The following is a 14,004-nucleotide window of genomic DNA, read 5'->3' on the forward strand; positions in this document are numbered from 1 at the left end:
ACTATCATTTTTGGGGTGCACTAGAATTGATATAGATGTAATGTACATTGTTTCCAGTGTAATGTCCTGTAATATAGAAGTAATGTTGATACAAACCTGATATATCAGGGGAAAAACAGAACTTGTTACAAGTTTGTAAGAGATCCATATCAGGCTTTCATGAAATTCAGTTTCACTTAATTTATATTATATATCCTGTCACATTTTAAAACCACAAGGATAGAAATAATAACTTCACAAACCAGCACCGCCCTTTTAATATCTACTTTAGAAGAACCGATTTTGCCAATTTATTAGTATTCCAGGCTTTTGTCAGATCTGTTCATGAGTGAACAGAAGGATTTCTAAAAATAATTGTGTTCAGAAGCATTTGAGAAAACGGAAAGTGAATTCAGCTGTTAGATTTTCCTTGGCAAGGAATTTAATGAACACTGGGAAGTGTACTGGGTCACCCCCTTATACTTGCAGCCTAACTAGAACCCACCAACAATCCTGCCCCAAATGATTTCAAGTCATGGGGCTACCATATCATAGAAGAGAGACATTTGGAGGATCATCAGGTCCCAGAAAGTGCATTTTAGTAGTCTTCCTTGAGGAAGAGTTCTTGCTTTCTCCATCAAAATGTAGAATTTATTTCTGAGGATTAGGATAATCTTTGCACACAGAATAGTGCAATGTCTGTCAAAGTCTCTAAAGTTATTCTTCAGCAGTAAACAGTGCAAAAGATGAGCAAGTAGAAGAGGGAAAACCAATTAGTAAGGAAGTCATATCTCCCTTGAGTCACTGCCTTAAAATATGATCCATACAATGTTGCCAGCGTTTAAATTAGAAAATAGTCAGCTTTGTGATGTGCTCTTGTTTGCACACAAAGTTAGTTTGACTGTTAACTACTGCTGCTGGGAGGAAAATGCAAATAATGATTAGTCCCCCATTTTTGGGATAGAAATCTCATCTGTTAGCTAGATCTGACTCATTTCCTAGATGCAAAACATTATTCATTGATACACTGACTTCTTTATATAGCATCAATAGCATACGTGACTCTATAAACACGAAACAATAAAAACATGTATTCCTGCCAATGTTGTCCATTCTGTTGCCTTAATATGTTTGCACACATTTATTTTATTTAAAAGAGCCAATGTGGTGTAATGGTTTGAGTGCTGTACTAGGGCACTGGAAGAACTGGATTTGAATCCCTTCTTGGCTCAAATCCACTGGGTGATTTGGGCAAGTCACTCTCAACCTTAGAAGAAGGCAAAGACAAACCTCTTCTGAACAAATCTTACCAAACAAACATCATCACTTTAAGGCCATAATAGGCCAGAAATGTTTTGAAGGCATACAATAATTCATTTGATTTAAAGCATTTTTCTGCTTCTCAGAGTCTTTGAACTGATGTACAACAGATAAAATATTTAAAACAGACTAATATAGCTCCTTTAAAATAACGTAAAATGTTGTCATTTCTGATTTACAGTACGACACCCATAAGGCAAACTATCACCAAGTTTTCTTGGCAAGATTTGTTCAATAATAGTTTGCCTTTGTTTTCCTCTTAATTTGAGAGAGTAACTTTCATCGTGTTACCCAGTAAGTTTCCATGACCGAGCAGGGACTCAAACCCTGGTCTCCAGAGTTGTAGTGCAACACCTAAACCATAACATCATTCTAGCTCTCTGTTTAAAATTTACAGTTAACTAAAGCAGCTACTGCAGCCACTTCTGATTTTAAAGGACCAAAGAACATTTGAAAAAACACATTCAGCACATTTAGCCCAGAAACCCAAAAGGGATGAAATCAGCTTGGCTTCCTTTGGGAAAAGTTTCCACAATCAAGGGACAGCTACAAGGAAAGTGCTGTCATAAGTCTTCACTTAACCTAGCTTTGTAAGGTGATGGAACATACAACAGAGTCTTCATGAGAGGCAGAAAACAGATGTGGAAAGAAAGTAAATAGGCTTTTGAAGATAATCCTGATGGCATAATAGTCATTATTCCAAAAACTAAAATATTTTTTTTCATTCTCCTGCATTCAGGCCAGAGTTACAGGCACCACTCTGAATGGCAAGAAAGAAAAACTGCAAGCACTAGAAGGCGACAGAGAGAAATGGAATTTCCTGAATTTTGCTGAAGCCTGGACTCCTAATGAAAGTCTAAATGAAATCAAAAATGAGGCTTTGTTCACTCATGTAAGTGTATACAAATAGAAAAGTGTCATTAAGTATTTGTATGGCTACAACTACATTTTTTGTGCATTACACCCATGCTGTTTGTATTGGTGAGCAGGCTCAAGGTTAGCTAGGATTTATAGGCCCCATTGCATAAATGTCTGTATTATCTGCTGATTTATAAATATCTGTCAAAGACAGAACGCTCCAAATAGAGTACAACACAGTTTATTGAGGTTACAGAACTAAAAATTGCCCGTAGGAAACAAAGGACTAGGCAAACACTTGTCTTCAGTGTGAAAAGTAACAAAAATAACTTCGTTTGAGTTTAAACAGTTCAAAAGAATAAAGCGGATTAAACAGAAGTTTAATCCGGATTAAATCAAAGGTGCTTACTTCAGCCTGGCAATTAAACAAACAAAAACTGGTTAACAAACGGTCAAAATGAACACAAAACCCAGCAGCAGATTCCCCTCTGCTACTCAAGAGCTACAGAAGTAACTCGGGCTGTTGCTCCTCCGTGCAACGGGCGAAAACCAGGTCCAGGCACATCAATCAGGGTAACGACGGTCAGCGGGGTCCCAATCCGGTCCGAGGTCGAAAGCCAAACGCAGACGTCTAAGGTTCCACAAGTTCCACCGATAGCCACAGAAGGGTTAGTCCAGAGTCGTAGTCAGTCAGTCCAGCGTCAATCCAGAGTTGGCAATAATGTCCGTCAAAAAGACGACGGAGGTCCAAGCTATCAAGATTAAACACAAGTTGCACAGAAAAAGCCCACACAGTTCCTCCCGCCGTCTATGCCCAGTGTCCTTGGTAACTTACGTATCCAGCAAACGAATCACACCCGTCTTCAGGAAGTTCCCCAACAAGAGCCCAAGCGTTCGTCCAGATTACCTTGCCCAACGCAATTAGCCATTGATTCTAGACCCCATTTTATGCCAGTTCATAACTCCTCATCGCTGTCAGCTGCTATCCTAATTCCAGGTGCCTCCTCATCATCATCCTCATCAGAACTGAAACACCTTTGACTACGCCCCACAGCATCCCCAGCTTTGGATCCCGTTCCATCCCTCCAGCCCGTCCACGGGTCCGATCCTGCAACCCGCCAGTCGCCTCCCATGCTATCATTGCCAGTGACACCCAAATCCTCTCTCACACGAGTCCATTCCATGTCATCCTCCTCTGAGCTAACCACCTCTTCCTCCATTCCCTCGGTAAAACCCTCAAAGGAGTCTTCGTCTGTTGGTTCTGCAAATAAGTCCCGGAGCCGTTTCCTTTCACGCTCCTCAAAAGAGTCTGACTCTCGAGGAGTCTTACGACCTCGTCTCCTAGTATCGGAGCCAGAAGGCTCAACCATAACAATATCATTACAGTAGATTCTTAGTACCTGTTGGAGTTTGGTTCCAGGCCCCAACTACCACCATGGATACCAAAATCTGTAGCTGTTTAAGATCCATTATATACAGTGGTATAGTAAAATGGTTTTACTTATATAAAATGGCACAATCAAGGCTTGCCTTTTGGTGTTCTTTTGTTGATTATTTTTAAGCAACAGGTGGTTAAATCTCTGGGTACAGAAGAATGACTGTACCTGTAATTAGTTGGTTGAATCCTGTTACATTTTCATATTTGATTTATTTTTCACCTGGAATTCCCTGAGTTCACTGGTGACGGCTGTAGGGGAGTTTTAGTGTTGTATTTTTCACTAGTGGAAACCTGTTTCTAATGGAAATAAGAGAAATTATACTGGCAAGTTGAGAGGATGGAATGAGCTGAGATTAAAACGAATCTAGCAAAACAATTAACGTTGTACAAGATTATAGCAGTCATCTTGTTCAGTATGAAATTGTAAGACAAGCTTAAGTCTCTAGAATTCATGTTTGTCATCATGAATGACCAAACATGACTTCCAAAAGCTGTCTTTTCTGAGATCTTGTTATTGTTGTGTTCCTTCAAGTCATTTCCGACTGAATGGTGACACTGAGGTGGAGCTATACGTTTTTCTTGGCAAGATTTGTCCAAAAGAGGATTGTTTTTGTCTTCCTCTGAGTGTGACATGCTCAACATCCCTCGTTGGGTTTCCATGGCTGAACAGGGATTTGGGTCCTGGTCTCTGGAGTCTTGGTCCAGTGCTCAAAACACTACGCCACATCGGCTCACTTCTAAGATTTCATTTCCTTGAAATGTGTGAAGTTGCATTGCAGAAGGATCAGATTCTGTTTCCTCCCTTGCTGTTCTTCAGTCATCCTTTCCCTCTCTTAGCTCTTCCTCATTGTTATCATTTTTACAGAGAGCCCTCCACCTATATCGACATACAAAGAGAGTGCTCTCCTCCAATCACATAGATATGAGTCATAGCTCTCCAGTCATTCAAACATAGACACAGCCAGCCTCAGAAACAGACACATGCAATGCCACTCTGAAAACATTTTCTGAGCTTTCATTTCTCTCTTGAGCCACAATACTGCTCCCCGGGTCACTGAATCTTTTTGCATAGTGCGTACCCCCAAAGTATATTTTATCCCCACCCTATTCTCCAACTTCCAAGCCTCTGTCCATTGATGTCTCTTATGTAGCAAGAGTCCTCTGCTGGTAGGAAACAGGATGGACAGCTTATTGCTTTAGTGACGAGCTTCTCTGGTAGCTTTGCTATTAAATCTTGAGCTTTGAACTTTTTCATTGTTTTTAAGTTTTCTCCATGTCCAGATTGTTCAAGTTTCCAGATTTTTTAATGGTTTGGTGTTAATAAGTTGTACACTAACAACTTTTTATGTAGATTATAGAAGTCCTAAACAAGTTGTTGTCTTGATTGCTTCAGAAAACCATTGAACTACTTTTTATGCCATTATTCTCATTGGAATGTGGATAATAACTTTGAAAGAAACATTAAAGGGAATGATCTAATGTCCATATATCCCCGGAACAATATGCCACGATTACAGGTGGTAAAGAAAAGGTTGTGGGATAAATTTCACAAATTGAAGTTGTTCCAAACAGTTTTGGATGGCACCCAAACAGTTTAGTGCTCTGAGCCAGACCAAGCCAAGTACTCTGCATGTTTTTTGAATGCGGCTCCTAGTAGCCTATGGCTTTGGAAAGCAACTAGCAAAGTAGGTGAACTTTAAGTACTGAACAGCAGCATGCAAGCCACACTGCCAGGGTCAGATATGTATCTTTTGGCTTTAAAATAATGTTGCTTATTCATTGCACAAATGAATGATAATACAAAACTGAAACTATGTGTGTTCTACCTAATTTCTCTAATACACAAAAAGGCTTTTTGTTAACTCTGGGGTTCATTTTCTATAATACTAGAATTGAGAAACACCGAAGAAATGGAGTAGCCTTCATAATTAATAATAAAGTCATTAAAGCGGTGCTTGGATACAATCCAAAAAATGATAGAATGATCTTAATTCGAGTTCAAGGTAAGCCATTAAACATCACAGTGATCCAAATTTACACCCCAACCATAGCTCCTGAAGAAGCAGAAGTAGATCAGTTCTATGAGGATCTGCAGCACCTACTGGATAATACACCTAAAAGAGACATTATTTTCACCACAGGAAACGGAAATGCTAAGGTGGGTAGTCAAATGGCAACTGGGATCACAGACAAGCATGGTTTGGGACAACAAAATTAAGCGGGAATTTTGCCAGGAAACCTCACTGTGCATAACACTCTCTTCCAACAACCTAAAAGACGACTTTATACATGGACTTCACCAGGTGGTCAACACCAAAATCATATTGACTACATCCTTTGCAGCCAAAGGTGGTGGACATCCATCCAGTCAGTGAAAACAGGACCTGGAGCTGACTGTAGTTCAGATTACGAACTTCGTATTGCACAATTTAGAATCAGACTAAAGAGACTAGGGAAAATACACAGACCAGTTAAATATGATCTCACAAATCTTCCTAGTGAATATGCAGTGTAGGTGAAGAATAGATTTCACAGACTAGATTTAATAGAGTCCCAGAAAAACTATGGACAGAAGTTTGCAACATTGTTCAGGAGGCGGCCACAAAGTACGTCCCAAAGAAAAAGAAAATCAAGAAGGCAAGATGTTAGTCTGCTGAGACATTCGCTGGAAGTAGCCCAAGAAAGAAGGAAGGTGAAAGGAAACAGTGGTGGGGGAGATATGCCCAATTAAATGAACAATTCCAGAGGTTAGCCACAAAAGATAAGGAACTTTTTTTAAACAAGCAATGCATGGAAGTGAAAGAAGACAATAGGATAGGAAGGATAAGAGACCTCTTCCAGCAAATTAAAAACATTGGAGGTAAATTTCAGGCAAAAATGGGCATGATCAAAAACAAATATGGCAAGGACATAACAGAAGCTGAAGAGATCAAGAGAAAGTGGCGAGACTATACAGAAGATCTGTATAGGAAAGATAATAACATTGAGGATAGCCTTGATGGTGTGGTGAGTGAATTAGAACCAGACATCCTGAGGAGTGAGGTTGAATGGACCTTAAGAAGCATTGTTAATAACAAGGCAGCAGGAGATGACGGGATCCCAGCTGAACTGTTTAAAACCTTGAAAGATGATGCTGTCGAAGTGATGCATGCCATATGCTAGCAAATACGGAATACACAAGAATGGCCATCAGAATGGAAAAAATAATTTATATCCCCATACCAAAAAAAGGAAACGCTAAACAATGCTGAAACTTTTGTACAGTGGCACTTCTTTCACATGCCAGTAAGGCAGTGCTCAAGATCCTGCAAGGTAGACTCCAGCAATACATAGAGTTGCCAGGTGTACATGCTGGGTTTAGAAAAGGGAGAGGAACAAGAGACCAAATTGCCAATATCCGCTGGATAATGGAGGAAGGCAGGGAGATTCAGAAAAACATCTATTTCTGTTTTACTGATTATTCTAAAGCCTTTGACTATGTGGATCATAATAAATTGTGGCAAGTTCTTGGTGATATAGGGATACTAAGTCATCTTGTCTGTCTCCTGAGAAATCTATAATAACGACCAAGTAGCATCAGTCAGAACAGTCCACGGAACACCAGACTGGTACAAGATTGGGAAAGGAGTACGGCAGGGCTGTTTACTTTCACCTTACCTATTCAACCTGTATGCAGAACACATCATGCGACGTATGGGGCTTGACCAATCCAAGGCTGGAGTTAAAACTGCTGGAAGAAACATTAACAACCTTAGATATGCAGATAATACCACTTTGATAGCTGAAAGTGAGGAGCTGAGGAGCCTTCTAAGGTGAAAGAAAGAAGTGCAAAAGCTGGGTTGCAGTTAAACATCAAGAAAACCAAGATTATGGCAACCAGATTGATTGATAACTGGCAAATAGAGGGAGAAAACGTGGAGGCAGTGACAAACCTTGTATTTCTAGGCACAAAGATTAGTTGCAAACGCAGACTGCAGCCAGGAAATCAGAAGACATTTACTTCTTGGGAAGAGAGCAGTGACCAACCTCGATAAAATAGTGAAGAGACATCACACTGGCAACAAAGGTCCGCATAGTTAAAGCAATGGTATTCCCCGTAGTAACCTATGGATGCGAGAGCTGGACCACAAGGAAGGCTGAGCAAAGGAAGATAGATGCTTTTGAACTGTGGTGTTGGAGGAAAATTCTCAGAGTGCCTTGGACCTCAAGAAGATCCAACCAGTCCACACTCCAGGAAATAAAGCTGGACTGCTCACTGGAGGAAAGGATATTAGAGGCAAAGATGAAGTACTTTCGCCACTTAATGAGAAGACAGGAAAGCTTGGAGAAGATACTGATGCTGGGGAAAATGGAAGGGAAAAGGAAGAGCGGCCGACCAAGGGCAAGATGGATGGATGGTATTCCTTGAAGTGACTGGCTTGACCTTGAAGGAGCTAGGGGTGGCCACAGACAACAGGGAGCTCTGGCGTGGGATGGTCCATGAGATCACGAAGTGTCAGAAGCAATTGAATGAATAAACAACAAAATAATTGAGAAACTAGCAACTAAGATTAAAGTGCTGAGACCTAAGAACACTTCCAGATTCTTTAATAGAAGTAACAGCAACAAGATTAATACAGTTCCAGCTGTATTTCTTCACTCATACAGAAGATAAAGATTGATATCTTGTGGCAGGAAATATATCTCTGGGGACGTTTACTTCACCCAGCCGGACCTTTTCATCAGCTGCCCCAGGATTGTGGAAGGACCTACCAGAAGAGATTTGACAGCTAAATGAGTTGTCAGAATTTAAAACAGCACTAAAGATCTGTCTTTTCCAGCAGGTTACTCAGTCAATTTTAAACTTTGAATTTTAAATTGACATTTTATTGGTATGAATGATTTTAATGTGTTTTAATCTCATGTCTATGTCTTCTAATATATGTGTTTATAATTATTTCATGTTTTTATCTCTACATTTTAACTACTCATATTTACTCAAGTATAATGTACCATGGAATGCAATGCGCATCTCAATTTTGAAGATGCACATTACAAAAAGCTGGTTTGCCAACGAACAACATGTCAGAGAGGCCGACAGCATGAATGAGGCTATTTGGGAAGCTATGTCCCTCCGTCAAGCTGAGGTTGGTGAACTCACTAGCCTCGCACAATTCCCAACTGGCCTCAATCATGAGGCCTTCAAAACCAAGGGGGAGGTTTTGAAGGTTTCATGAATGAAGCCAGTTGGGAACCGCATGGGACTGAGTCTAGGTTGGGTGGGCAGGAGATCCTAAGGGCCACCCAGGAGTCAGGATCCGCAGCTAAGCAGCAAAAACGACTGGGCACTCCTTCTTTTTCAGGCACCTCAATTTTTGCAATGTAATGTAGCCAAAAAAGGTGAGCATTACACTGTCTCCAGTTGTGTAAGAAATAATTATAAATGATAGTAATTGTAATAATAATAATAATAGTGCATATCTTGGCACAGGAGGTTCCTGACCAAGATGGCCATTTCATGTATTGCTTTCAAACCTTATAAGCTGTTTTCAGTCAAATTCTGTAAGTTCGGTTGGGCGCACAGAAAGACACAACCAGCCCTTTTCCTTTAGCTAGGCACACTGCATTAGGCATTTTCCAGAACTCCTGCTGCTCTACTCTAGGAAAATAGCTTGATCGTTCTTTACCACTCCTTCCATTCTTCTTAGAAATGTCTGTCAAGTGACCTGCCACACTGAAAAGGTGGGCTTTGGAGCGGTGGAGGGAATTTACTTTATTGTGTGACCAAACCACAGTTACAACCTCCACAATGACACAAAGAAAATGATGGGTTATGAGAAACTAAATTACATTTATGCCTTAGGATGTCAGAAACTTACTAAGTGCTTCATTTTTACCCAGCTGGTAAAATTGATAGGTTGTATTATGGTGGTTGTGAAAAACTGTGTATTCTATGAATCAAATGTTATACACTTGGGTTAAACGCAATTTTTGTCCTAATTAGAATAGGCCTGTTAAAATAAATGGGGCTCGCATAAATGGTAAGAAACAAGTGCAATACATTTCAATGAATCAACTCTATTATGTTTATGTTCACTTACAATGGACAGAAAAATAGGCTTAATAATAGTCGCTCATGTTTTGTGATATGTCAGTTGTCTGTTAAAAACCATTTCAGTTACTAAAAGAAATCTGGCTATTGGTACAAGGCTAAACTGAAAAATATAAAAATAGATTCAGGACACAAAATGTAATGAAAACTGTGTGTTTATGTATATTTTTGTCCCATCCCTTAGTTTGAAAAGGAAAAGCAGCATGATATCCGTACTTTCCTTTCACCAAAGCAAAATATGAAGCGGAAAAAAGTTGCTTGTGATAACTCTTCCCAAGCTTTGGTGGAGAATGGCATTTCTTTGGATGCTGAGAGTCTAAATGAATTGGATGTACCTTGTAAAGAAGCAAAGAGAGCAAGAGCTTTAGAGCCACGTACACCAAAGAGTTCTCCTAAGGAAGGAAGCAAATCTCTTTTCCAAAAACCAAGCTGTTCATTTGCAAAAGACATTACTGAAGATGAGTTTAATACTCCATTATCTCATTCGAGTAAAAGGGGATGTTCTTCTGAAGCAATATGGCATTGCAGCCAGTGCACTTATAGCAATAATTCACTGCTGCCTTATTGTGAAATGTGTGATTCTCCACGGAGAAGGAACAGTAAGTAATCTCTTGTGTTACAATGTATGAGATATTTGAAGGAAAATGTAGTAGATGCTCATCTTCTAGATAACCTCTTAAAAATCTTTACCCAAAAATTGAATGTGCCATATATTTGTTGCCAATGGTTGTTTCTTGGCATCAGGAATGGGATCATAGATCTTAATAGAAATTCAGTTTCTGTAGTACCTTTCCATAGAAACTGTCATTCAAGATCCTTTCAAAAAGCCATTTTTCCCAATTCATGAAACTCAGATTCTTCTATTACTGATCTTGATTAGGCAATATACTGTACTTTGGCAGGTAGAATAATAGAGTTGGAAAAGACCTCATGGGCCATTCAGTCCAAGCCCAGTTGCAATCAAAGCACTCCCAAAAGAAGATACCTCATGTATTTGGTAATAGAATCAAGATGCTAGAAGGGAAGAGACGGGCAGGCACATGCCCTGGGATACTTTCTACTTTGTGAATTATCTCATAAATCAGTTATATTAACAGTTTTTTTTCCTTTAAGAACTAGTGTGAAGATTATGCTGTAACAGAATAGTGTAGGATTTACTTTGAAAATGTAGGTTTTAACAGTAGAATTGCATTTTTATGCTAGTGAGCAAAGATCTAACTACTGTTACTGTTATTTTAGCATCGACAGTTACACAGAATGAATCTCAGATTAGTTCTGTATCTACTCAAAGTGAAAAAGAAAGCATAGCTCAAGATGATACCAGTCGAAATGGGACAGAGGAAACCAATTATGTTCGTCAAAGAAAAAACATAGGACCGGCAGATGTGCCTGATGGAATGAAGGAAGAAGATGCAGCTGCTGCAAATAATGATCAACCGGATTGTTTTGAGCAAGAGGTTAAAGAAGGTAAAAGGAAGCTTTGCTTCCTTTTATGACTAGAGATGTAAAATTCCTGGAAATGTAGTGGCTATGGCGAGGGATGTTTTTCCCCCATAAAAAAATAAAATATTTGGTACTATTGAAAAAACTGTGGTACTATTATCCTGTACATATACATACATTATGTACAATTTTGCTTGGCTTAACGTCATCAGGATTGGCATATTAATATAACAATTCATTCAGCCATTAATTACATATTCAGTTTTCTTTCTTTCTTTTTTTAGCAAATAGAGCTATAAGGTCCTGAAGTGTAAGGAACTGCTTTGATTTCACGAGTTTATTAAGAACAAGGAAAAATCAATTAGAACAAGTAACTATCAGTATTAAGAAAATAGAAAATTTTATTTTATCTCCTTTATTTTTCTGTAGTGTCAAGCAAACAAAGCTTGTTTATGTTAAGTTTATTCTTCAGTCTATCAAAATAAATAAGTAAGAAAGTAAGAAATCATTTTGGAGGAGTAAATGTATGAAAGCTCTGCCTTAAATGTTGTATTCATTACTCTAAAGTAAAAAAAAACACCCCAAAATTAATCCTTTTTTCGGTTTTTATTTTATCCAAGTTTCCCAAGAAAAAGGCCTTTCAGAAAAAAGGAAGGAGAAATACAATGTTTTCTTCTGATTTTTTTTTCAAACTTTTTTTTTCCTAAACCTTAATTTATCTTTCCAGGAGAAAATATGTAAATATATAATCCAATATGTTTTAAGAGGATGAAAATGAAGTATGAACGATCTGAAGCTTCTTCATTTTCATTTTTAGGTTATTTAGAGGATTCAGGATCCTTTCCAGCCTATTCTGGCTTGATGTTCTGTGCAAGTAGGAATACTGACCGAATTCATATCTACACAAAGGTGGGTTAAAGTTTTGGGTTTAGATGTAAAGAAGTGCAAGTGGGACCCATTTGTGTCCAAAAAAAAAGAATGAAATTCTGCTCTTTTCTCTGGAGCTCTTCCTGAGGGTTGAGGGCATCTCCATAATAATGTGGTGGATATTGTAGAAAGTGCACTGGAGTGAGATAGAAATCAGGAAGTCTCTTCAGAAACAGCAGTCCCTTTGTGCTTTGTGCTCATACAAGACACCGTCAGATCTAAGTCATTATATGTGTACATCTTGGGAGCTGCTGTCCCTTTCTGCTCCCGTACACACCAGGACCCAAATGTGGAGTTAGTTTGGTATGAAACCAATTTGGAAATACGCCCCGCATTTCAAACAGTACCAAATTTTGCAGGAATAGAAAAAATGTGCTGAGAAACTGCTTTATTTTGCTATAAATGCAATTTTCCAAGTCCTGTACCAAAGTGATTTGATACATTTTGATAGTTTTGATCTCCTCATAATAATCTGCTCGTAGCCCACAAGGTGCTTCCACCTATAACTCATTATTCATTTTTTATTTGGTACCTTTTGAAAACAAACTCCACATATGTGTTCTGGCATGTCCATAGGTGTTTGCTATTTTTAATGCAAGTTTTAAAGTACTGATTGATGTTCAATACTTTAAAACAGGCTTGGGCCAACTTCGGCCCTCCAGATCTTTTGGATTTCAACTCCCATCATTCATAACAGATGGCTGTTATGGTTGAAGTCCAAAACACCTGGAGTCTTGAACTTCTCTTTTCCTCTTCCCATTCAGCCAAAGGGGAAGCAAAGAACCAAGATACATTGTCAGTTTTTCAATTCCTAACTTCTGGTTTCATGCAGAGCCAGAAATCATGGTTTGAAAGAATCCCTAGTTAAGCACTAAGCAAACCAACACTGTACTGAGGTGAAACAGCAGCATAGTTTATTCCTGCATGATACTCTTTCTTGTCTGTCATCAGCAGCTAAGCAAATGCTGAATGTGCCACCTGAATCTAAGGCACCCTGCTTTCCTCTATCAAATCCCAAAATAACAACCAATGGTTTGTTCTTAGGTTGTTTCTCTGCCTCGCTAGTGGAGGAATAAAACCCAAAGCACCATGCTGAACAAACCACAATCCACAAATGTCTGCTCTGTTTAGTTATTCCTGCTAAAAGCAAGATGGATAAAGCAATGTACATTTGCACGCTTCTTGTGAATGATAGGTAGACTGAATCAATTTTTGGCAAGTCAATTGCATTTAAAAGAACCAGAAAAACAATTGTATGTATATGTTACTTGATCATCTAATTTCCCCCCTGCATAAAATGTTTAATTTCTTTGTAGGGCATAATATAATAGTCTTCTTTTTAGTTTCTTTGGTCTATTTTGTATTATTTCTGTAAATTAAAATAGGGAGCTTTGTATTAACAATATTGTTAGTATTTCCTGCAGTAGGTAAAAATGGTCTGAGATCCACTGTCCTGTCTGTCCCCTGAGCCAATTCTCTCAGGTGCCCTATTCTCTGCAAGAACAGAGTTGGAAACTCACAACAAAAGGCGTAAGAGTAAACAGAAAAGTAATTTAATTGTATTGAAGATCAGTACCCTAACTCCTCTCAGGGTCTGACTAACAATTATGTGAAGGAACAGATGGAAGCTTGGAACTTCACTGGGTTTATCTTGATTTCTTCCGAAGAGATCCCTTTTTCTAGCCTCTTCTGTGTCCTTTGTATGGCTTTGACTTCTGGTAACGCCTCCTGTTAAGTCTATTTACATCTTTAAACTGCAAACTTGATTCATCAAGACTTCAGGGTTATTTCTACAAGTCTTAAACTTAATTTCTTCAACATTTCGCTTCTTGAACTTTGTCTGGTTTCTTTAACCTTTGGCTTGATGTGGAAGATATTGCAGCCTCTAGACTCTTTGACATTCTTAGACTGACTAACTTTGAAGGAGTTGATGAGGAGTACTGCAATC

The 14,004-nt window shown here is 38.8% G+C and overlaps 1 protein-coding gene across 4 annotated transcripts in view; it reads left to right on the top strand.

Annotated features, from left to right (window-relative positions):
* zranb3 (zinc finger RANBP2-type containing 3) overlaps positions 1 to 14,004 on the top strand; it is a 71,273-nt gene that overhangs the window by 42,495 nt on the left and 14,774 nt on the right. For all 4 annotated transcript variants that reach the window (XM_008112641.3, XM_008112646.3, XM_008112636.3 and 1 more), the window contains 4 exons: positions 2,039 to 2,191; positions 9,871 to 10,285; positions 10,926 to 11,153; positions 11,947 to 12,038. In XM_008112641.3, the coding sequence (XP_008110848.1) occupies positions 2,039 to 2,191; positions 9,871 to 10,285; positions 10,926 to 11,153; positions 11,947 to 12,038 (888 nt within the window). The remainder of the gene's footprint in view (positions 1 to 2,038; positions 2,192 to 9,870; positions 10,286 to 10,925; positions 11,154 to 11,946; positions 12,039 to 14,004) is intronic.

This window comes from Anolis carolinensis, chromosome 1 (assembly GCF_035594765.1).
Source record: "Anolis carolinensis isolate JA03-04 chromosome 1, rAnoCar3.1.pri, whole genome shotgun sequence".
In the NCBI taxonomy this organism is placed as follows: domain Eukaryota; kingdom Metazoa; phylum Chordata; class Lepidosauria; order Squamata; family Dactyloidae; genus Anolis; species Anolis carolinensis.